Source organism: Gossypium hirsutum, chromosome D02, assembly GCF_007990345.1.
Source record: "Gossypium hirsutum isolate 1008001.06 chromosome D02, Gossypium_hirsutum_v2.1, whole genome shotgun sequence".
Classification (NCBI taxonomy): Eukaryota; Viridiplantae; Streptophyta; class Magnoliopsida; order Malvales; family Malvaceae; genus Gossypium; species Gossypium hirsutum.
This window is the reverse complement of record NC_053438.1, coordinates 4614493-4636476: the sequence shown is the minus strand read 5'-3', so window position 1 is coordinate 4636476 and position 21984 is coordinate 4614493. Positions and strand designations below refer to the sequence as shown.

Sequence of the window (21984 nt, the reverse complement as noted above, 5' to 3'; positions counted from 1 at the left end):
ATATTTTTTGTCCCTGAACTTGCAATTAGGTTCACTTTGGTATCTCTATTTTTTTGTCCACTTTGGTACTTATACTTGACGACTAGGTCCATTTTGGTCCCTTAACTTGAATAATAAAAAAGTTTGATGGCCGTGCCACATCATCATTTGAAAATTAAATAATTTCAGAGTGTCACATTTAGTACTTTAATAACCAGACCGGTGGTTGAACAAATCAAACCACTTGTTCTCAATTCAACCAGTTTGATCTGTTCGGACATTGGACCAACAATAATTAATTAATTAATTAAAAATTTATAAAAAAAATTAAGCTAATTCAACTTGTTCAACTATCGACTTTTGTCTTGGTTTTCGATTTTGGTACCCCTTTGTCCAACTTGTTATATCAACCAGTTCTCGATCCGTCTAATCCAGTCATGTTCCAGTAACACTGGTCATATAATCAAATATTGACAAAATCTAAATTCATGGATAAAAATGAATTTACTTGCCAAGCTCAAGGACTAAAATGGATCAGAGAAAAGTATATTTATCAAAACGAACCTAATTTCTAAGTTGAAAAGCAAAAATTTATATTATTCTTATTTATGTCTAATATTTTAATATGCTCAATTGAACACTTATCATCATCATAATACTACATATGAAGTCTAAAAACTCGGTTTACGAAATATCTTTCTTTAATTTTAATTAGTAAATGCATTTCCCTAATTGTTCATAAGAAAAATCATATTCCAAATGCCAATATAACGAGGATGCTATCATAGGCCCCCCCGCAACCTAAGATAACGTATGTCACGACCAGAGCATCTAAGCTAAGAATAATAGCCAGCTTGGTAGGACCTACTGCCACGTGTCCCATCTTCATTCTTTAGATTATTAACGTATGCCTTATTTTTTAATACGAAAAATAAACCCAATAAAAATAAAAACAGAATCAACGAGATACGTGTTTACGATAATGCCCTTGTCGTGTATAATGGTTTAATTTCATCAGACGTCCCCCGAAGTTCCAAACTATACTTGGGCTTAGATTCTAAATTAATTTTTAAACTTCAAAATGTTTAAAGCAAATTCTCTAAATATCAATATAATATAAATTAAGTCCTTCAATCACTATGATGCAAGCTTGAGTGCTAAATAGACTTGTCCATGAACCGGATCACCAAAAAGTTCACCCAAAAAGTGAAAGAGCTTGGAAAAATATAGACTCAAAAAATGAGCTTCGATAGGCATTGGGTAAGATTTTTTACCAGGGCCCAGCCCAAATTTGCAAAAAAATAAAAAAAGTGCTATTTTTTTACTGTTTTGCTATCATTTTACTGTTATTGTTTAGATATTGTATAATTCTTATTTTATTATTAATTTTGCTACTATTGTAGAGATATTTGCTTGTTAAGTTGCACTTATCTTAGTATTATTTAAGTATATATATATTTAAAATCATTTATAAGGAAACATTTATTTTAACGTTTTTAGTGTATTTGATGTATTATATTTTTTTAATTTATTTTTATATAAAAATAATAATATAAAAAATTTTAAAATAGAAGGGCCGAGCCAAGTTCAAGTTTTAGCATTTTTATCCAAGCCTATATTAAGAAAATCTAAGCCCAATTTTCGGGTTAGGCCAAGGCCTAAAAAATGGGCCTAATTTTTTTACTTGGCCCGGCCCATAGACAACTCTAGTACTAAATGCTAGTTTGAATTTAACATAGAATATATTTAAAACACGTAGACGTGTTATTTATTACATAAATAACTTAGATATAATATAAAGAACGGTGGCATTAATATTTACAATTTTTTAAACATGTTAATTCTAAATTGTTCATACCATAGATACAAATATGTTTATGATTTGGTCCACATGTTTTAAATAAGGTTAATAAATTATTTGGTATTTGAAAATTTTTTGTCCCAATTTGATACTTAAACTTGACTTCAATGTTCACTTTGGTACATGGATTTTTTCAATTTGATACTTAAATTTTCCTTTTGTCTTAGCTAGATACTTGAATTTGGCTTCGATATTTATTTGGCACCCTACCTTTTTTTTTGTCCCAATTAAGTACCTAGGTCTTTTTACTAAAACACACGTGTCAAACGTTCATTGGGTCACATGAAATCATTTGGTATCGTCTAGGCACCAAATTGAATATTGAAGATAAATTTAAGAATAAAATGATATAATTAACCTTTTAAATATGATAGCCCGCAAATCTGAGCTAAAATTTAGCGTTCAATTTGATGCATAGCCATAGACTAACACAAAGACTTTGAGGATTTAATTAAGATATTTTGAAGTTCAGGGACTAATATATAATTTAGATCAAACTACTAAGGACATTTAATGAAATTAACCCATATATTTGTATTTATTTCCTATAAATGCAATTGCGTCCCCGCCCATTTTTGTTTATTCATTCCTATATTCGAGCTCTGTATAGATTCTTCTAGTTCCGACCAAAAAACAATTGCTCATCTTTCCTTCAGAGAATATTTGTTTTGAGTGAAAAAAAAAATGTTGGGAGTATTCAGCGGAGCGATAGTGTCCCCGCCGGACGAGCTGGTGGCGGCCGGTTGCAGGACGCCGTCGCCTAAGATAACGGCGGACGCTCTTGTGAAACGGTTCATCGAGGCAAACCCCTCCACCGTGTCCTTGCAGATCGGAGATCATGTCCAATTCGCGTATTCTCACCGTAACGAGTCTGCTTTACTTCCCAGGTAAAAAATATCAATCACGTTGGATCTTAACCATTGGATCATTTGATGATCGATAAGGCTAAGAAACCGTCGTGATTTTAATTTATTTCATATGTTTAAGTGAGATTAAGAGCAAAATTATCCGAATTTAAAATTTTCATCTCTAGCTTCTTAAGTTGATCAAAACAGTGGTCAACTGTTTCAATTAAAATTTCATAATTTACAATATAAATTTACGCAAATAATTACTAATAAAATTTTGTTCATATAAAATTTTCATCTATAGCTTCTGAAGTTGATCTAAAGCTTCGTAATCCCTGAAGATTTTTTAAAGGAACTGAGAAATTAATTTAATTAATCGGAGGCTGACGATTGTTTTCTAGATGAACAAATAGAAAATTATAAGTATTACGTAATACTTGACGTTCAATTTATTCTGTTTTTAAAATAGATTCAACACCCAATTATATGCTTGACATTAAAATTTTAGCACTTTTCCATAAAATTTGTAATAAATAATTTTTTAAATATTTTTGTATGAACTTAAATTTGAATTGACGTCACGTAATAGATGTTAAAAAAATAATTTTGATATATATAATATTATATTTATTTAAAAATAAAATTAATTTCATTTAGATATTTTAAAAAATATTAAAATATTATATTGTTTTTTATAAATATTTTTAAAATATATATTTAAAACCTACTGTTATTTAGTTAAACTTTCATCATTTAGTTAAATTTTGCACATCACACCCATTAAATAGATTATTTTAATAATTTTATATAAATTATTAAGAGAGATTAATATTATCGTAATAATATTTTTATTTGTAATATATATATATATATATATTAGAATTTTTTTCAATTAAGTTGGTAATAGATTAACTCAAATCGTATCTTTAAGTGAAAGATTGATTTATGTTATAGATTTATAAATTTAAATTTAAAAACTTATTAAAATATAATTCAAAAGATTTGGAAAAAAAGGTTAAAAATTAAAACTTATTTATGTGTGCACAAATATTTAAGTTTTTTAAGTTTTAAAATAATACAATTTAAAAGATTTTCTATTAGTTCAACATATATAAATTTATAATAACTAGAATAGAAACATTACAAGTGTTGATTTGAATAAAGAATTTTGTAGGTAGAATAGTAGTTTAGATATTTTCCAATTGAATTGGTGTTTATTTGACTTGTGATACCGATTCAATTAGTAGAGACAAATTTGAGTGTTTAAATAGAAATTTTGTCATATAAGTTACTATTAAATGATTAAATTAAAATTAATTTATGGTAAAATTGTATTTTAACCTCCAAAATGAAGAAAATTATGTTTAATCCCTTAAAAATGATAAAATCATAAATTAATACATTGTAAAATTATGCTTTGATATCTAAAAAATTTATTATCCAATTTTGGCCTATTAAAAAAAATATGTGAATTTGCCCATGTCAACTAGGAACTGAAAATTAAAGTAGATATAAAAGAAGAGAGAAAAAAGGGGTAAAAATATCGAGAGGCACTTGTACAAGGAATTGAATTGTATTTTGCTCTTTTCACTAAAAAGATGAGCAAATTAACCATTGTATGATAGAAAAAAAGGTACAAATTGGTCATTTTGTTAAATATTTTATTTGTATTTGTTGTAAGTGATGGTTTGATTTTTTTCAAAATAAAATTATGTAAGTAAGATAGATTAAAGGATAAATAGGATTAAAAAAATTATGTTTTCATTTTCCCATTTATTCAATTTTTTTAATATATCATGTTGAATTTTACGTTTTCTAAAATAAAAATAAATTTCATCTTGGGTATTATTTTTCACATCATCATTTAATTGTGGATTTTTAACAAAAAAAATTTATTTTTAAATTATTTTTAAAGTATAGAGATTAATTAATTAACTTTTATTTATACTAATAAAATATCAACAAATTATAGTGAACAAAAAATTCATTTTAGTGGAAGTCCTTTTTCCGTAACACTACAGACTCAGATGACACAATCACATCTATATTTGTTTTGCGGACCACAGAACCAGATAACTCGGTCCAACGTAAAGTCATAATGATTTTTCATTTTCATTGGTGGGTAGGGAGGGGTCCGGGGATTGGTTTACGTGTGGCCATATTTTGATGACATTGAAATACGGACTTTCAAAATAGGATTTTTTAGATTTAATTTCAACCATACACGTGTCTAACATCCAGGACATCTGATTGTAACTTATGAGTATAGTCACCACTAGTACTAGTGGATGGCCAGATGATTTTGTACATAAAATTGCTATTTCTTTATTATATGATATTGATGGGAATAAATTTTGGATTAGTGTTATAAATTAAAATTATTTCAATTTAATTTATATTTTAAAAAAAATCAATAAATAATTTGATATATGATTAGATTGAACTCATGACATTTGATTAATAAAATTTTAATTTTATCATTTAATCAAAATTTTATTTTAAAATAATTTATACATTTTAATTCTATTTATACGCTTTATTACCTCCACCAATAATAGTCGATTTAATATTTTTAAAATATTTACTTATTTAAATTTTATTTTATTCACAATATAATTTAATTTTTTATTTAATATCATACATATTACATGTGTTGTTATTAATTAGTTTCAAATTATACATTATTTTTAAACGGCATAATAAATTTTTTGGTCCTCCAATTTTATAAAAAAAATTATTTTAACCCTCCATTTAATTTTTCACCTCTTTTAGCTCTTAAATTTATATTTTGTCAAATCACCCTAAAATAGATAGAAAAGTTAACATTTGTTAACTTTGCTGATGTGTCATATATGTGGATTACCAAATAGATGACACATTAACATTTAATTAATTTAAAAAAAAAGTTTTTATAAATTTTTTTAAATTTTAAAATTTTAAAAAAGTAATTAAATACTGACATATCATCCAAATGTATGTAACATCAACAAAGTTAAAGAAAATTAATTTTTTCATTTTTTTGAGTGATTTGATTAAAAAAAAATCAGTTTAAGAGTTAAAAAAGGTGAAAAATTAAATATAAAGCTAAAATAATTGTTTTGTATAATTGGAGGACCAAATAAATCATTATGCCTTTTTAAATATACCTCTATATTTTAAATATGCTGGTTTAGGGTTTATTTTATATTATTATATATAAAGTTGTTTTTTCTTTTTCAAATTTCTTGCATGGCAATGACCTGTGGTGGGTGGGGGTAATAAATTAATCTGGATAGCATAAAGGATAAGGTTGCCTAAATAGGATTGGGACCCTCGTGGTGGACAGTGATTTGAGGCCGAAAGGGCAGTGATATGCTTGTTAGGTTATTGAAAAGGAGAAATTATTTAGGTTCTATTTTTAATAATTTAATGATATTTTAGTAATTTTTGTACGTTATTTATATATAATTTTAGCATTTTTTACTATTTTGAACTTGAAATTTTTAATTTGAATTCTAAATCCGAACTTAAATATGGAATCCTAAACCCGAATTTTAAATTCAAAACATAAAATCCTAAAATAACCTTAGAGTTTCAAGTTTAGGTTCGAGGTTTATATTTGGAGTTTTGAATTTCAAGTTTGAGATTTAGGGTTCGGGATTCAAAAAAAGCAACAACATTGTGTATGAATAACATGAATAAAATTGTTGAAATATGATTAAATAATTGGAAAGGAACCATGAAAGATATGGTAGAAATGATTTATAAAATAAATTTTCATTGAGAAATAATGGTTAAGTTTTAACATAATAATAAATTATATTTAATTATGAATTTCATCTTTTTATTTTATAGAAAAAGTGAGAATTTTAGTTTTTTAATTTTTCGGACAAGTTAGTTTTCTTTTAATTTTAATATGTTAGAATTCAATTATTTTATTTTATAAAAAGTGAGAAATTGGTCTAATTATCAGTAATATATGAATTTGAACTTCTAACTTTTATTAATTTATTAAGTATAAATTATTAAATTGTTGATTTTTAAGTAAATAATTTTATGATGAAATTTAAGTGTTTTATCCAATGGGACTAACCTTTTCAATTTCATAAAATACGTTAATGGCAGGTCATTCGCGGTGAAAGATGAAATATTCTGCATGTTTGAGGGGGCACTTGATAACTTAGGGAGTTTAAAGCAGCAATATGGACTTGGTAAGTCAGCAACAGAGGTGGTGTTGGTGATAGAAGCTTACAAGGCTCTTCGTGACAGAGCACCTTACCCTCCCAGCCATATGGTTGCCCATCTGAATGGATCCTTTTCTTTCATTGTCTTTGACAACTCCACCTCCACCTTGTTTGTGGCTTCTGTAAGTTCAATTACTCTCTCTCCTTAATCTTTAGATGTTGTTTTAAACCTATCAATTTTGATCTAAATTAAAAAAAAAAATAGATACACTCAAATTTATATAGATTTTACTTAATTTGACAACAATCCAAACTTTTTTAACCCAAATTTAGATTAGGGGTGGAGACAAAAAATTGTTTTAAATGCCCATTGTCTTTATCCGTGTTCTAGATTAATTTAATCATAGACTTGAAGTAATTAGAACATTTAATGACTCGTACGTGTAATGACCTGGTTTGAAACTTTAAAACCTCAAACAAGTAGTTTGAACTAGACTTGTCCATGCGGCCCGGCTCGAAGGCCCGCCCGAAATATGGGAGGGTTCGGGTAAAAATATAGGCCCGAAATATGGGCTTGGGCAAAAAAATGAGGTCCGTTTAAAAAACGGGCCAGGCCTCGGGCACCATTTTTTTGGCCCGGGCCCAGCCTGGCCCAGCCCAAATATAATAAATATATATTTTTATTTTTATTTTTTAATTTTAAAATACTTTAAAAATACTTTTTAATTTTTTTATTTTTAAAATAATTTTTTAATGTTTATTTTAAAAATGGGCCGGGCTGGCATGGGCTTATGATATTTTTCCCGGGCCGGGCCTGGGCAAAATTTCGGGCCGGGCTCGGGCCTAGGAGGCGGGCCAAAATTTTTTCTGGGCCCGGCCTGAACCCGACCCGACCTGAACCCGACCCGGCCTGGCCCATGGACAGGTCTAGTTTGAACTTGATTTTAAAATTTACCTAAATCCTAAAGATGATTGAATTTCAAATTGTTTGAAAAAAAATGATCTAATAATTTTTAATATCTTGTTGAAGAGAGTTTGACTCTTTTTCAAAATAATTTTCGAAGTGTTGTCCGTTTGGAGTTAGTAGACCTTTAAATGAGCTATTATTGTCCTCAGGTCGAGTTGAGATTTTATCTCTCGACTCTATAGAGAGTTCGAGCTAAAGGTGAGGTTCATAGAGTAGGAGCATTTTGTCGGATCGGATCATGCAAGGCGCATGGTCACCTACCAATAGGATCCAAGAAAGCGCTCTTGTTTTATAAACCCCACCTTTGGCACTTAGACTCTCAATAGAGTTACTCTTAGCTCAAAGATAATACTAACTGATTGAAAGATTTGTTGATTTTGGACAAACAACAATTTAAATTTTTTTTCTAAAAAAAGTCCTCCTCCTAAATCCGTTGACAAGTTGGATATTAATTTGAGAAATGTTTGGGGGTGGGATGATATTGGCAGGATCAAGTTGGTAAGGTTCCTCTTTACTGGGGAATCACGGCTGACGGACATGTGGCCTTTGCTGATAATGTTGATTTGCTGAAAGGTGCCTGTGGCAAATCTCTTGCTTCTTTCCCTCAAGGTGGCTCCCCTAAAACCTTTTTTTTTTCATTTACAGTGAATTTGACATTCACTAATTAAGTTCATTTTTCCACAGGCTGTTTCTTCTCCACAGCAGTTGGAGAACTAATGAGCTATGAAAACCCTAAGAACAAAATCACTGCTGTTCCTGCAGAAGACGAGGAGATGTGGGGTGCTACATATAAGGTAACATGATTTTTTATATATACATATATTGTCTCGAGTTTAGGTTTTCATGAAATACTTGTGTTTGATGCATTAATATTGAAGTATGACTTTCAAAAATACTTAAAATTATATATATAAAAAATTAAAATATTTTGATTATATCTATCTCAGACAGATACTTATATCCGATACTTATATTTAAATATAAATAACAAAAAGTTGGTCCCAAAATTTATGGTTTACATAGGAATATGGTACATGTGATACCAACAGAAATTGGTTCACCAAAAAGGTGGTTTAAAGGTTGAACAAAAAAAAGGAAAAAGAAGAAAAAAAGGTGGTTTAAACTTTAAAGCTTCTTATCTTTTGTTGGTAGCAGAAGAAGAATGGTACCCTATGAATAAAAGTAAAGAGGCCACTAAAATTTACTTTATTTGCATCATTATATGCATCACATATATTCCTACGTAAAGGAACCTTTAGTAATGAATTTAGTAATTTTTTTCTCCTTATTAATATTTTTATCTATATTAAATTTGAAATTTAATAATTTTTTTAAAAATTAATCTTTAAACTTGAATTTCATTAAAGTATGTTGTGGCATTGAGAGTGTATCACCTCATTTCTTGATTTTTAAAATAATTAGTTTCTACAATTATTAATTTACTGGCATAAGCAAGTAATTTTAAGATTGTGGTGAAAAATAGTTAGCAACTTGTTTTCAAATAACAAAATGGTAAAGTATCATGGAGATCTCTCTATTATGTAGGGGTGTTCATTTGGTTAACCGACTGGTTAATCGACCCGAAATAGCATTAACCGACCTTTCAAAATTTTTAACCGTTAACCGAATTGAAATTTTTTCAAAAAAATTAACCGAACCGAAAATTTTTCGATTAATTCGGTCGGTTAACCGAATTAACCGAAAATTATACGTTTTTTATTTTTGGTTAAAAATTAGCCGAATTAACCAAATTAATCGAATTACCCGAATTACCCGAATTACCCGAATTAACCTAATTGAATCATACATAATTAAATTATTTTTAGACTTTTATACTTTAGTTTTAGTTTTAGTTTTAGATTTTTATTTTTATTTATTAAATTATTTGTAATTTTATGATTGGGTTGGGTTGTGTAATTGGGTTGGATAATTAGGTTGGATTGAATACTTGGGTTTGGATTGGGTTTAGGTGAATAGTGGGCCTATTTATATATTATAATTTTATTTATTAATATTTTTGGTTAAATCGAAAAAATTCGGTTAACCGACCGGTTTCGAACCGAATTAACCGTTAACCGAAAAATTAAAAAAATAATTAACTGACCCCCGACCCAAAAAATTCGGTTAACCGACCGATTAACCGAATTCGGTTGGTTAACCGAATTCGGTTGGTTAACCGAATTTTTTCAGTTTTACCCGAATTTTGCACACCCTACTATTATGAGGTGAATTGTATTTTATACTTTTTATTAGTCTTTGAACGTTAGATCAAAGAGTAAATTGACTTTTTTGTTAAAAAATTTATCCATTTGTACTGTTAGAAAGTGACATGACTGACGGAATAATCAAACAATGACACGCGGCGTGTCATGTGTACTTTATGCTGAAGTACAAAGATTAGTTTTTAACAATAAAAATGGATGAAAACTTTAGTAAAATTGACCAATTTACTTTTTGATCTAACGTAAATGGGACAAAGGCACGTGAGGTGTCATGTATATATCAAGCTGGCGTAAAAGGACCAACTTTTAATGGTGCAAATGGATGAAATTAATGTTGTGTGTTGGATTGTAAATTGCAGGTGGAAGGGCCAACAGTTGCAGGCACCGAGTCTCCTATGCTCAGTTTCTAAATCCATGTGAGAAATGGTAGTAACTCTGTTTGTAACATATATATATATATATATAGGTTTTGATCTTCTGTACAGCTCTAACTTGTAGTGTAATACAAGTTTGAGGGTCCTAAATTTGATATAGACCTTATTAAATAAGAAGACTACAAAAGGACTTCATTTTCTACATTGTGGATCTAATTTTCTTTTTGATGGAAAAAAATATATTATATCACTTTGTTGTTCTTTTTTTTTCTTTAGCCCAATATCTTATTTTATAGAAAAGGTCAAATATATTATAATTATTAACGAATAATCGTGTTGTATAGACGTAATTTTTGTATGTCAAGTTATCATATAAAACAATATAACCTTATAAAAAGATATCTCATTAAAAGATACATTGTTATAAAAAAAGTTACGACAAGATACATTTATTTAGTATTTATATAAAAAAATTTTTCGTTGGTTAAATTTTCACAATTCTGTTTGGACTGTTGAAGGTTTTGTTTTATCTTGGAAATATATTAAAGCTTTAAGTAAAGTGTTTTATTTACCTCAAAAACATTATATTTTACTAATATTATATTTACTTTTCTTATTCGCATATTAAATTAATTGTGCATATTAATTTAAATTTAATAATAATGTGAGTGATGCAATAATAATTAACAACATGATAAGTAGTCTAATATTAGTATAAATATATACCAGTATGATACGGTTTGAAAAAAATATATGGGTGTTGGTCATCTAATGTTCAAAACTCTAAAAATTATTTTTTTAACAAAAAAAACAGTGGCACCGACCATCTAGTCCCATAATATAATTTTACTGTTCATTTCAGGTTATTTATATGATTGTTTTTGAATTAAAGTCATTTACGTAATTAGTTTTTTTAGGTTATTTGGATAAAATAGCCTAACTCTACTATATTTATTCCTACAAATACAAAAAAAAATCACCTTATTCAAATTGGATCGAGCTAAACTTACTGAAGCCTAGTTTAGAAATGGTTCTTAAAAGGAGGAGAAACTAAAATTTTCAACTTTTGAAAAATGTGCTTTTGAGCCAATTTTTAATTTTGTTTGGAAGAATACTTCGGGGACAAAAAATACTTTTAAGAAGCGTTCCTAATCTAACCCGACGGATAGATTAATTCTTGAAAAAAATTTATAAAAAATTATTTCCTTTGTATTTTATAAAGAAATAAGTTTTATACTCTTTTTCCCTTTTTGAGGGAAAATACACATCCCTTGATAGTAAAGGATGTTTTAGCCTTTTAGGCTTTTGTCCAGGCACAAAGATGAACCCATCAAATTTTAGGGCCATAGGAAAAAAAATGTTTCAATTTGGTCTTATAAAATTCTCAAAACAAAAACCCATCAAGGCTTTGGGCATTTGCAGTTTTCTTTTTCTTTTTCTTTTTTTCTCCAATGACAGTACTTTGGTCATCTTCTTCAATTTCACCACCACTTCCCTCCCTTCAACCTCCAATACCCTCCACAATCACCTCAAAATGCTCAATCTCCAATCCCTATATCCCCAAAACCTTTAGACTAGGCTTCCCATATTTGACCCATCAACCCCTTTGCTGTTCTTACTCCACTTCTCAATCAGAACCTTCTACTTCTCCTTCCACTGGGGTTTTCATCAAAGGTTTAACAAAAAAGTTTCATGATTTGTGTATTTTTTTTGGATTTTTGGTTGTAATCATTTCATGCAGCTAACCTGTTTGTGTTTTTGTCTGCCTACATTTTTGTTATCTTAGGATTGCCTCAGTCAACAGCTGAAGGACGTCTCAAGAAAGTGTTTTCACAGTTTGGGGAGGTTAAACAAGGTGAAAACTTGTTAATTTCTTAAGAATGGTACTTAATTTGAATCATTTGATGTTCATCCATGGAATAGTTCTAAATTCTAGGAAAGGTGGTGTTTTTTTTTTCTATCTAATTAAGATTCTTGAAATATATTTTTGAATAGACTCATGTCCTTGAGACAGATTGTTGCTATGTTAGTCCATACATTTCCAGACATGGATATGGGGTACGATCTTCCAAATATATGGACAAACTTAGAAAAAAATTTAACATATTCATGTTGAATACGGACCCTTATCCAACACTCACCCTCGAGTCAAAGTGACATAGGATTATTTTGTAGTAGATATTGCTTGAATAAAATGTTATTTATGGAGAAGAACTAGTGGCAAAAGAATTTAGTATAGGCATAAAGCATAATTTTGTTCCTGAATGTGACAGTTTTCCCATTTTAATCCTTGAATTCTTTTTATTTGTATTAGTCTTGGAACTTCTGAACTTTTTCCAATCTGATCCCTAAATTTGGATTTCATTAAAAGGATAACGTGACACTTTGAGATTGTACTAGATCATCACATGGAAGCTTTAAATTTTTTGTAAAATCTACATAAAGTACAAAAATGTATTCATAATATCAAAATGTCACGTCATTATACCTTAATAGGATCCAAGTTCAAAGACCAAATTGAGAAAAGTTATTAAGTTTTGAGCCTAATGCAGACAGAAAAAGTTCATGGACCAAGGTGGTAAAGGTTGCCAAGTTCAGGGACTAAATGTTAAGCATTGTTATTTTCATCCAGATGGTGATGAACTTCAGGTTCTTTTATATCGTGGCTCTCTCTTCAATTGTTTTGTATGATATTGCAGTCCATGTTGTGAGGGAAAGAGTATCCAAGCAGTCTCTAGGATCCGCTTTCGTTTGGTTTGATAACGAAGAGTCTGTGCAACTAGCCGTTAACGAGTTGAATGGGAAGGTAGCATTTCTGGCAATTATGGTGACACTCATCTCATGGTTCCCTCCCCCATCTCACATTCATCACTACCGAATTGTTTAGTTTTTCGATGGCAGGTTCGTTTCAGTTAAAATTGCTGTTCCTGGATTGTCGAAGAAACGGGGAAGGACAACACAGTACAAGTTCTAAACTTTCGATGGATCATTTTGTGCCGACAAAATAGCAAAATGGCCTTGATTTATTGACAGATATGGATAGCATCGGCAGGTAAGAAGTGCTCAAGGAGGTGATATGCAGTATTTACCATTCTGAACACTTGAAGTTTTAGTGTACAGATTACACAAATGCAAAAGAGTAGGGTTGGATTAGGGGGCTAAATGTTGCATTAGGGTATGCTCGATTTATTTCGGGTTATTTTCATATATTTGAAAGATCATATAGCAATCTCGTATCTGTTTATCTGTCCGAAATAGGTGTCGGACACGAGTATTATACGAGTAAAAAAGCCCGGGGTAATATAACCCTAAAGCAAGGAGAGTTAAATGTTAAATCCTATATCATGACTTTCCATTGTAGAGATAGTTTGTGTAGTACTTCCATTTTCTTTTTCATAATTTCATATCTGAGTTACCTTTTATAATTCCAAATATTTCTTATAATTACTTTTTAATTTATGGTAAGGAAAATTTTTCATTTTTGTCATGGGAATTTTATCATAGTAAATTAGGTTATTTATTATAATTTATAAGGTTAAAATATGTTTTTATTGCTTTATGTTCTTTCCTTTTCTGTCTTTTGTCCCTTTCTTATCACCTATTCTTGATTCGATGAATTTGTCCAGTTTAATTAAATAAATTATTTAAAAAATCATAAAAATTATTACAAAAATACAAAAACATGTTCAACCGCGAGTTAATTAATCTAATGCTTTTTTTTTCGGATTAGTACCTCAATCGATTTCCGTTTCGATCTGGTTTTAAAAATCATGGTGTTGACTCAGCCTCTTGACGATGGATGGAGTGTCCTGGTAGGTTGGGTTCAGTGATTTAACCTGTGGTTGGGGATTTGTTGTTTGCTTTGCATTTTCATTGTAAGCTTGGTTACAATTGGACTGTTCTTGTAATGTTCTATGCTGGCTTTGGCTACCAATATTATGCGCCTACGCATAAATCATCCTATTTTGGGTAGCTTGCTCAGCTCAACTTGGCCTGACCTAGGCAAAAAATTCTGGTAAAATCACCTCTCTAGTCCTCAATTTCGAATTTGCCCATTGTTAGCTTATAATTTATTAGTTTTATTATATTTTTCTAAATTGAGTTAATGTCATTTACTCGTAAACCGAACAAAACTCGTTTAAGCATTTTATTTACTTTTTTTTAAAGAATAAATTACAACTATAATTACAACCAATGCAATCGAAATAACTACAATTATTGTTTATTATTATAATGAATTATTAGTCAAATAATCAGAACTCTAAAATAATTCATACATGATGAAACTTTTAACTTAAAACATCAAAGTTCCATATTATTATTATGAAAAGTTATTTGATACTCTACAAGTAAGATTTAAATGGTGATACGTGTCATAGTAAAAAAAACATGTGAAAATTTTTAGGGTAAATTGCACTTAAGGTCATTAGATTATTAGTAAGTTTACATTTCAGTTATTCTAAGTTACAAAATGATTATTGAAGTATTCAAAAGTTTTCATTTAAGTCAATAGGCTGTTAAAATCACTGTTAAAACTGCTTGTACCAATCGAAAGCTTTCATTCCCTTCCTTTTATGTAGTTAAGTTTTTTTTTTCATGAAACAACTTTGAACATCATGAATCTACGAATCAAAATCCAAATAATTTTTTTCTCCAATTTTCAACACTAACCTTTAGATCGATTTGGATATAAGACATGCCTTGTTACTCGTTTATGTTATTGATTCGTCGCACCAATCTTCAAATCCTCGCTTGGAGCTCGCTAACCAAATTTTAAAATAAAACTTAAAGCTCAATGACTTAAATAAAAACTTTTGAATAGTTTAGCGACTTAAATGAAAACTTGTGAATAATTTAGTAATCATTTCGTAATTTTTTGAAGTTGAGTAATCAAAAGGTAAACTTAATAATAATTTAATAAACTTATATTTTCCCAAAAGGTAAATTAATCATTGTATATTAGATCAAATAATAAATTAATCTTTTTTATTAAAAATTTTATTTATTTTTATTTTTAAAAACTGACTTTAACTGATGTAATAACTAAATAACTCACGTGTATCTCATTTTATGTGTAGAAGGGAAAAATTGCAATTTGATTTATAATATAAAGCGGGGATAAAGAGCTTTATAAGTTAGGTAGAATTGTTCTATTTCACCCACGTGTTTCCAACTAACCAAGCATCACCGTTGATTCAGTTCTTACCGGTATTTTCACCGAATCCCATGAAAACGACCTAGTAAAACCTTCTCCATACCGCCACGTGTTCTCATTTGATTGCCTCTTTTTTTTGTTCCGAATATATACACAAATGAAATAAATTTGAAAAAAAAGAGTTCTTTTGTTTTTTGTTTTTGCTGTTTATCGTTTCTCCCTTCTGGACTGTTGTTCCCTGGTGATTGAAAAACAAGCCACAATGCAACCGATAAATTCGGTGTTGGTGGCGAGGATGCTGTCGAGGACGGCGGCGGCGACGGAATCCGTCAACGGATTGGAATCCGTCGGGGGAGGTTTGCCGTTCGGATCTCTATGGTGGTTCATATACGCCGGCTTTTCTTGTTTTTTCGTACTCTTTGCGGGGATGATGTCGGGTCTCACTCTCGGACTCATGTCCCTCGGTCTCGTCGAGCTCGAGATTCTACAAAGAAGCGGCACTTCCACTGAGAAAAAACAAGCTGGTAGAAGGCATTACTTTTTTTTTTAATTTGAAAATGATGTGACGGTTCCGTTTTGAAGTTTTGATTATTATTAGATTGGATTTGAGATCTTGTTGTTGTTGATGATGATGATGATGTTTTTAGCTGCTATTTTGCCGGTGGTTCAAAAACAGCATCAGCTTTTGGTGACTTTGCTTCTTTGCAATGCTGTTGCTATGGAGGTAAAAACTGATTTAACGACTTTTTTAGTTTAATTAAATAAGAATTTAAGTCGAATTATGACTTTTTTTGTTAATTTATTTCATTCTCTGATGCAATAGTATTTGATTAAAAAAAAGTTGTCTAATACGAAGGATTAGATGTTTTAAATCACAAAGTGAATTTTTGAGTTGATAATTAAGGTTAATGTCGTTGCTTTACGTGCAAGTTAGACAAACTTTGCATGTGGACTCCATCAACCCATGTGATAATAAACAAGGGCGTGATTGAATGGAAAGGTTTTAACAGTAAAAAAATATAATTATAGCAATAATAGCTGCCGATGGGAACAGAAATGAACAGGGGAGAAAAACGAAATGGCAAAGATGGCATCTGTGATGACTGATGTGTAACACTGAGAGTTAATGGTGTCAGGCTAAGTTAATATTAAATGGGTTTAATCGTGGGATTCGGCATTTAGGTTAAATTTTATAATAAAAAGAAGGAAGTCCAAAATTTAGGTTTAATCCAAAATTTTTAATCCAAAGTTTGAGCCAAAGTTCTTATTTTTTAATCCAAAATTTCAGTTTCCAGTTCTTTTGTCAGTTCAAATCGGTTTTTACAATGTAGTTATATTATATTGGTTGAATCGTGGGATCAGTCGATTTCCGGTTCAACCAGTTAAATCCGATTCAACGAGATTGCCCACCGCCACCATGTACTTTTTGCTTGAATTTGGTTGTAAGAATGGGATTGGTTTAGCCTAAAGTTGTTAAGAATTGGTAGTTGGTTCTTTCTCTAATGTTGATATTTAACTGATGGACCTTAGTAATTAGCTTGTTAGAAACATATAATTGTTGTTTTATTTATGCTTCCAACGGGGGTTGATGCTAGGAAATGATAATGAAGATGTTCTATGAGTAGCTATTACATTCACTGATAATGTTCAAGAGATGGTTGACTTTCATTGACAGCTTTGATATTTCCATTTTGCAGGCCCTTCCTATATACCTGGATAAGCTTTTCAATGAGTATGTTGCTATCATACTTTCAGTGACCTCTGTTCTAGCTTTTGGTGAGGTAGGCTCTTCTAACTTTTGTACTACATTAATTTGGCATCAATCCGTGAATCCTTGACTATGACTGTTCCTTTTAACTTTTTAAGGTTATACCACAAGCACTTTGCACCAGATATGGGCTTGCTATTGGTGCAAATTTATCAGGACTGGTGCGGGTCTTAATGATTCTTTGCTTTCCAATAGCTTATCCCGTTGGAAAGGTATGATAGGTTTGCACTCTGTTAACTCCCTACTGTAGAAACTTTATTATACACTAGACTTGAGTATTATGTAGTTTCTTAGAAATCACGGAGCGGATCGATGCAAAATCCATGCAACAGCTTGGGTTTTGCGGAAGGAAAGAGAGAAAGGAAAAAAAAAAGTTGAGTTTGAACATAGTATCTATAAGAGTTGATTTGTCTTCTCATTTGTGTATGTTTTCCAGGTTCTGGATTGGATGTTGGGGCATAATGAAGCACTATTTAGGCGGGCTCAACTAAAAGCTCTTGTCTCCATCCACAGCCAGGAGGTAAATACAATATGATACTGAAGAAATTTTCCATTGCATTCCATGTCTCTTTCTTCATATCATGATGTAGATTGTTTCTTGAACTAATTATTTAGGCTGGAAAGGGAGGTGAGCTCACTCATGATGAGACCACAATTATTAGTGGAGCACTAGATTTGACTGAAAAGGTATGCACCTCAATGAAACTAATGTCATTGATGGCCATATGTAATATTGATGACAAAATTAACTAACATAGAATTTTCATGCTAATGCCTGGGATCTGTTTGAATCAATTTCAGCATCTTTTAACTTTTTGGTCCCTGTTTTGTTGTAATTATTTGGACAGACGGCTGAGGAGGCTATGACACCTATAGAATCAACTTTCTCTTTAGATGTCAATTCAAAGTTGGACTGGTAATTTTGGTCCTCAGTTCATATTGTAGTTAATATAAGAAGGATTAATACATCTGCTGGACCATCGATAACGCGTTGATATTGTCCTTTTATCAGCACGATGCTCTAACAACATTAATCCATCATTATAAGTGCTACATTAAGTGCAGTTGTGTGTTTACTAGCATTGATTATTGCTTTTGTTTCTCATGCATTCCTCAATGTTTAACCTCAAGTTCAATTTACCTCAGGGAGGCAATGGGTAAGATCCTTGCACGAGGTCATAGCCGAGTCCCGGTATACTCGGGGAATCCCAAAAATATTATTGGACTTTTGCTGGTATGTGTTAATTTGATGGAGTCTCTCATCGAAAGCTTGGCTGATCTTGTTGGTTATTTTTACTCATTCTTTATCTCAAATGTCTTGTTTGAAAATTGGAATAAGGTGAAAAGCCTTCTAACTGTGCGTCCAGAAACTGATGTTAATACAAAACTCCGGTAAGGAAAAAACTCGAACACACGATCGGAACTCGAAAAGAAAAAGAAGAAATAGGACAGGCTCCAAGGCGTGTATCAAGCCACTATCTTTAAGGTTATATTCGCCCCCACTTATCTTCAGTGTGCAAACGAGTTCCAAGCAAATTAACCTCGAGGATACAATGAAGCCAATGACTATTTGCGTTTTGCACTGACGAGAATAGTCCACTATGCACTGAGTAATGTATAACAAAAACTCAATTTCTACAAAGGATTTCTGCAGCAATACTTTATAGAATAATCTAATAATATTAGAAAATGAAGGAAGAGAAGAAATAATATTAGAATTTGTTGATATGATTTCCAAATGAAATCCCATTCCTATTTATAGGAATTTTCATGTCTCTTCATAAAGACATCTTTCAATAGGTTTCTTTATGAATAAATAAATAATAATAATTATTCATTTAATTTTGTAACTATTCAAATAATATTTTTGAATAGTTATAATTCTTTTTTAAAAAATCAAATGATATAACTTTTGACCAATGACCAAAAGTTTTATCTTTTGATTAATTACACCCATTCATTTATAGTTATTGGGATACTATAAATATTTGAAAATATTCCAACAACTGAGACACCGGTCAGTGCTGTTTCCATCCGTAGAATTCCAAGGTTTGTTAGTTTTTCATAGATTCTTTTCTATTTTTTTTTGTAATTTTTATTGAAGTCACCCGACCAGCAAAAACTCAAATTCAGCTTAACTTAATTCGATCACAAAAGTCAACAATTCGAATCTATCCAACTCTAACCCAAATTACCTAAACTTGAAAAGATCCAAACTCGAAATGACTAAACTAGAAACAACCTGAACTTGAAATAATTTAAACTTGAAATTATCAAAATTTGAGTGAGCTCGAATCTAGAATGGCGAGAAACCCAAATCATCCAAATCTAGAACAACCCGAACTTGAAACTGACCTGAGATAAAATGTCCTAAGAATTTTCACTTTTGATCTGTTACAGATGAACTTGAACCAAAATAAATCCAACTCACCGAATTAATAAATCCAAGAAACTCAAATAGTCTTGACTCAAAACAATCTGAACTTGAAATTGACCTAAATCTAAAAAGTTTTAAGGTTTGATTTGATTCAGATTTACCTTACCTAAAACCAATCCTATTCATCCAATTATAAGTAAAAATAAAAAATGAGGTGGCATCTGATTCATGAATGGATGTTTTCAACAGGGTTCCATCTGACATGCCTTTGTATGATATATTGAATGAGTTTCAAAAGGGCAGCAGTCATATGGCAGCTGTTGTTAGAGGCAAATCTAAGAATGCTTCTGCTACAGTTGATGGAGAAAAAAGTGAAGAAAATAATAGTCTCTCCAATGCAGCAGAATCCCAACTGACAACTCCTTTGCTTCCCAAACAAGACGAGAAGCCAGAGTCCGTAACTGTTGACATTGACAAGTCTTTCAAGCCTCCTTTATGCAAGAATGCTGCAACAAATGGACCGTCTATGACATCAGAGGATATTGAAGATGGTGAAGTTATTGGTATTATCACCCTAGAAGATGTTTTTGAAGAACTTCTACAGGTAAATTGAAGTCTTCTAAACTCGAACTCGAAAATTAGATCTTTTCAGTTCAATCTGATTTTATAACTCAAACTTATCTAACCCAAATCTGAAATGACCTGAACAACAAATGACAATCTGCCTAATTTAGATGGATTAGATCCAAAACAATCTGGTTTGTCTGATTGATAAGTCTAATTAATGTTATCTTGTTTTATTCTTGACTGTGTTTAATGTTAATGAGCTGTTGAATTTCTTTACAAAACACAGGAGGAGATAGTGGATGAAACAGATGAATATGTTGACGTGCATAAAAGGTAAATTGGTGTGCTACAACTTCCAATATTCTCTTTGGTTACCTCCAAAAGAATAAAAATGTGTAACAATGGATATCCTATATGTATATTGCAGAATCCGTGTTGCTGCAGCAGCTGCTGCTTCATCAGTGGCACGAGCACCGTCAAGCCGGCGGCTGACCGTTCAGAAAGGAGTGGTAAGGAAACATATTAAAATGCTTTGAAACAAATTATTCAAAAAGGAAAAAAAGTAAAAGAAAACATTGATGGGGTGATTCTTGTGTTTCTGTAGGAAATACAAAGTAAACAAGGACAAGGACATGCCCCAAAAAAGCTTGTGTAAGGTGATATCTTACCCCCACAGGGTAATAGGACCAGCTGAGAACAAGTGGAGTTCTGTTTTTAATTTTGGTTTCTAACACTGCAAGGGTGGAAAAAAGAAAAGGAACATAAAAAAGCCTTGTTCATTAAGTTTGGTTCCTATGTCTCGAAATAAATTTCTTGTGCTTAATGGTTGATCTAAATTTATATGCAGGACACGAAACATGTAATTAAAAATCCAAGTTTTTATTTAGTTATTCATTTTTTGGGTGATGATATATGGAATTGGCCCTTGGGTTACTTTGGTTTGCTTCATGAGCTGAATTTACTTGGATTACTTTTGTAGCGTGAATTTCTCCATTGCTCCTCATTGACCCATTCTTTCAAACCATAATATTGCCTACATATTGGTCTGCCATGTAGGCTTGTTTAAGCTGTAACAATCCACACATATATATACCAAGGCAAGAGAAAAGGGTTATCTAAGTTTCAACTCAATATCTCATATCAGCAAGACTTACAAGTCATTTATCACTACTCAAGTAGTTAGTTGATCATTTTAAATTTAAGTCAATTTTGAATCAGGTTTCTCATTCAAGTTTTTCTGATTTGGGACATTTTAAGTTTTGTCATTGGGGAACACTCAAATTCAATTATTTTGAGTTTGAGTTATTTCTGATTTAGCCTATTTTTAGATTAAGTTGAATAGATTCGAATTATTTATTTTCTATGATTATATCTGATTGAATTGAGTATGAATTTGATTAATATAGTTAAATTTTTGATTTAAAATCCAAATTTACGAACTTATAATTATATATAAACTCATTAAAATTCTTTTTTCCTCTTGCAAAAACAAAGTCTTTCTTAAACTTTCTTTTCCCAATACAATCGGAGAGGGAAGTGGTTACATATAAAAATTGTATCAAGTTGGTGATCACTACGGTGAAAACTATTTGAGTGGTAACCAAAACAGGAACCAAAATGACATGGTCTGTTAGAATAAAAAAGTTAAAAAACAGTAACAACCATTATCACATAAAATGAAGAGAGGAAACCTTAAACTCAAC

General features: G+C 30.6%; 3 protein-coding genes across 4 annotated transcripts; all 3 read left to right on the top strand.

Moving 5' to 3' along the window:
- Positions 1–2334: 2334 nt before the first annotated feature.
- Positions 2335–10664, top strand: LOC107927625 (stem-specific protein TSJT1). Its single transcript, XM_041088110.1, has 5 exons — positions 2335–2727; positions 6793–7033; positions 8307–8427; positions 8503–8612; positions 10400–10664. Exons 1-5 carry the CDS (start codon positions 2525–2527, stop codon positions 10448–10450), a joined length of 726 nt encoding a protein of 241 aa, XP_040944044.1. The 5' UTR covers positions 2335–2524; the 3' UTR covers positions 10451–10664.
- A 988-nt stretch (positions 10665–11652) lies between these two features.
- Positions 11653–13839, top strand: LOC107927659 (organelle RRM domain-containing protein 2, mitochondrial). 2 transcript variants are annotated; one of them, XM_041088109.1, is made up of 4 exons: positions 11653–12088; positions 12201–12269; positions 13114–13220; positions 13316–13839. In XM_041088109.1, the coding sequence occupies exons 1-4, from the start codon at positions 11866–11868 to the stop codon at positions 13328–13330; spliced, it is 414 nt and encodes a 137-aa protein (XP_040944043.1). In that variant the 5' UTR covers positions 11653–11865; the 3' UTR covers positions 13331–13839. The 2 variants fall into 2 exon arrangements, with proteins under 2 accessions (XP_040944043.1, XP_040944042.1); XM_041088108.1 differs by having other exon boundaries at positions 11677–12088; positions 13302–13839.
- Positions 13840–15752: 1913 nt separating this feature from the next.
- Positions 15753–21223, top strand: LOC107927654 (DUF21 domain-containing protein At4g14240). Its single transcript, XM_016858764.2, has 14 exons — positions 15753–16093; positions 16217–16293; positions 17267–17350; positions 17436–17549; positions 17774–17857; positions 17953–18024; positions 18186–18253; positions 18484–18571; positions 18677–18712; positions 19349–19386; positions 19964–20318; positions 20568–20614; positions 20709–20790; positions 20886–21223. Exons 1-14 carry the CDS (start codon positions 15832–15834, stop codon positions 20934–20936), a joined length of 1458 nt encoding a protein of 485 aa, XP_016714253.2. The 5' UTR covers positions 15753–15831; the 3' UTR covers positions 20937–21223.
- Positions 21224–21984: the final 761 nt, after the last annotated feature.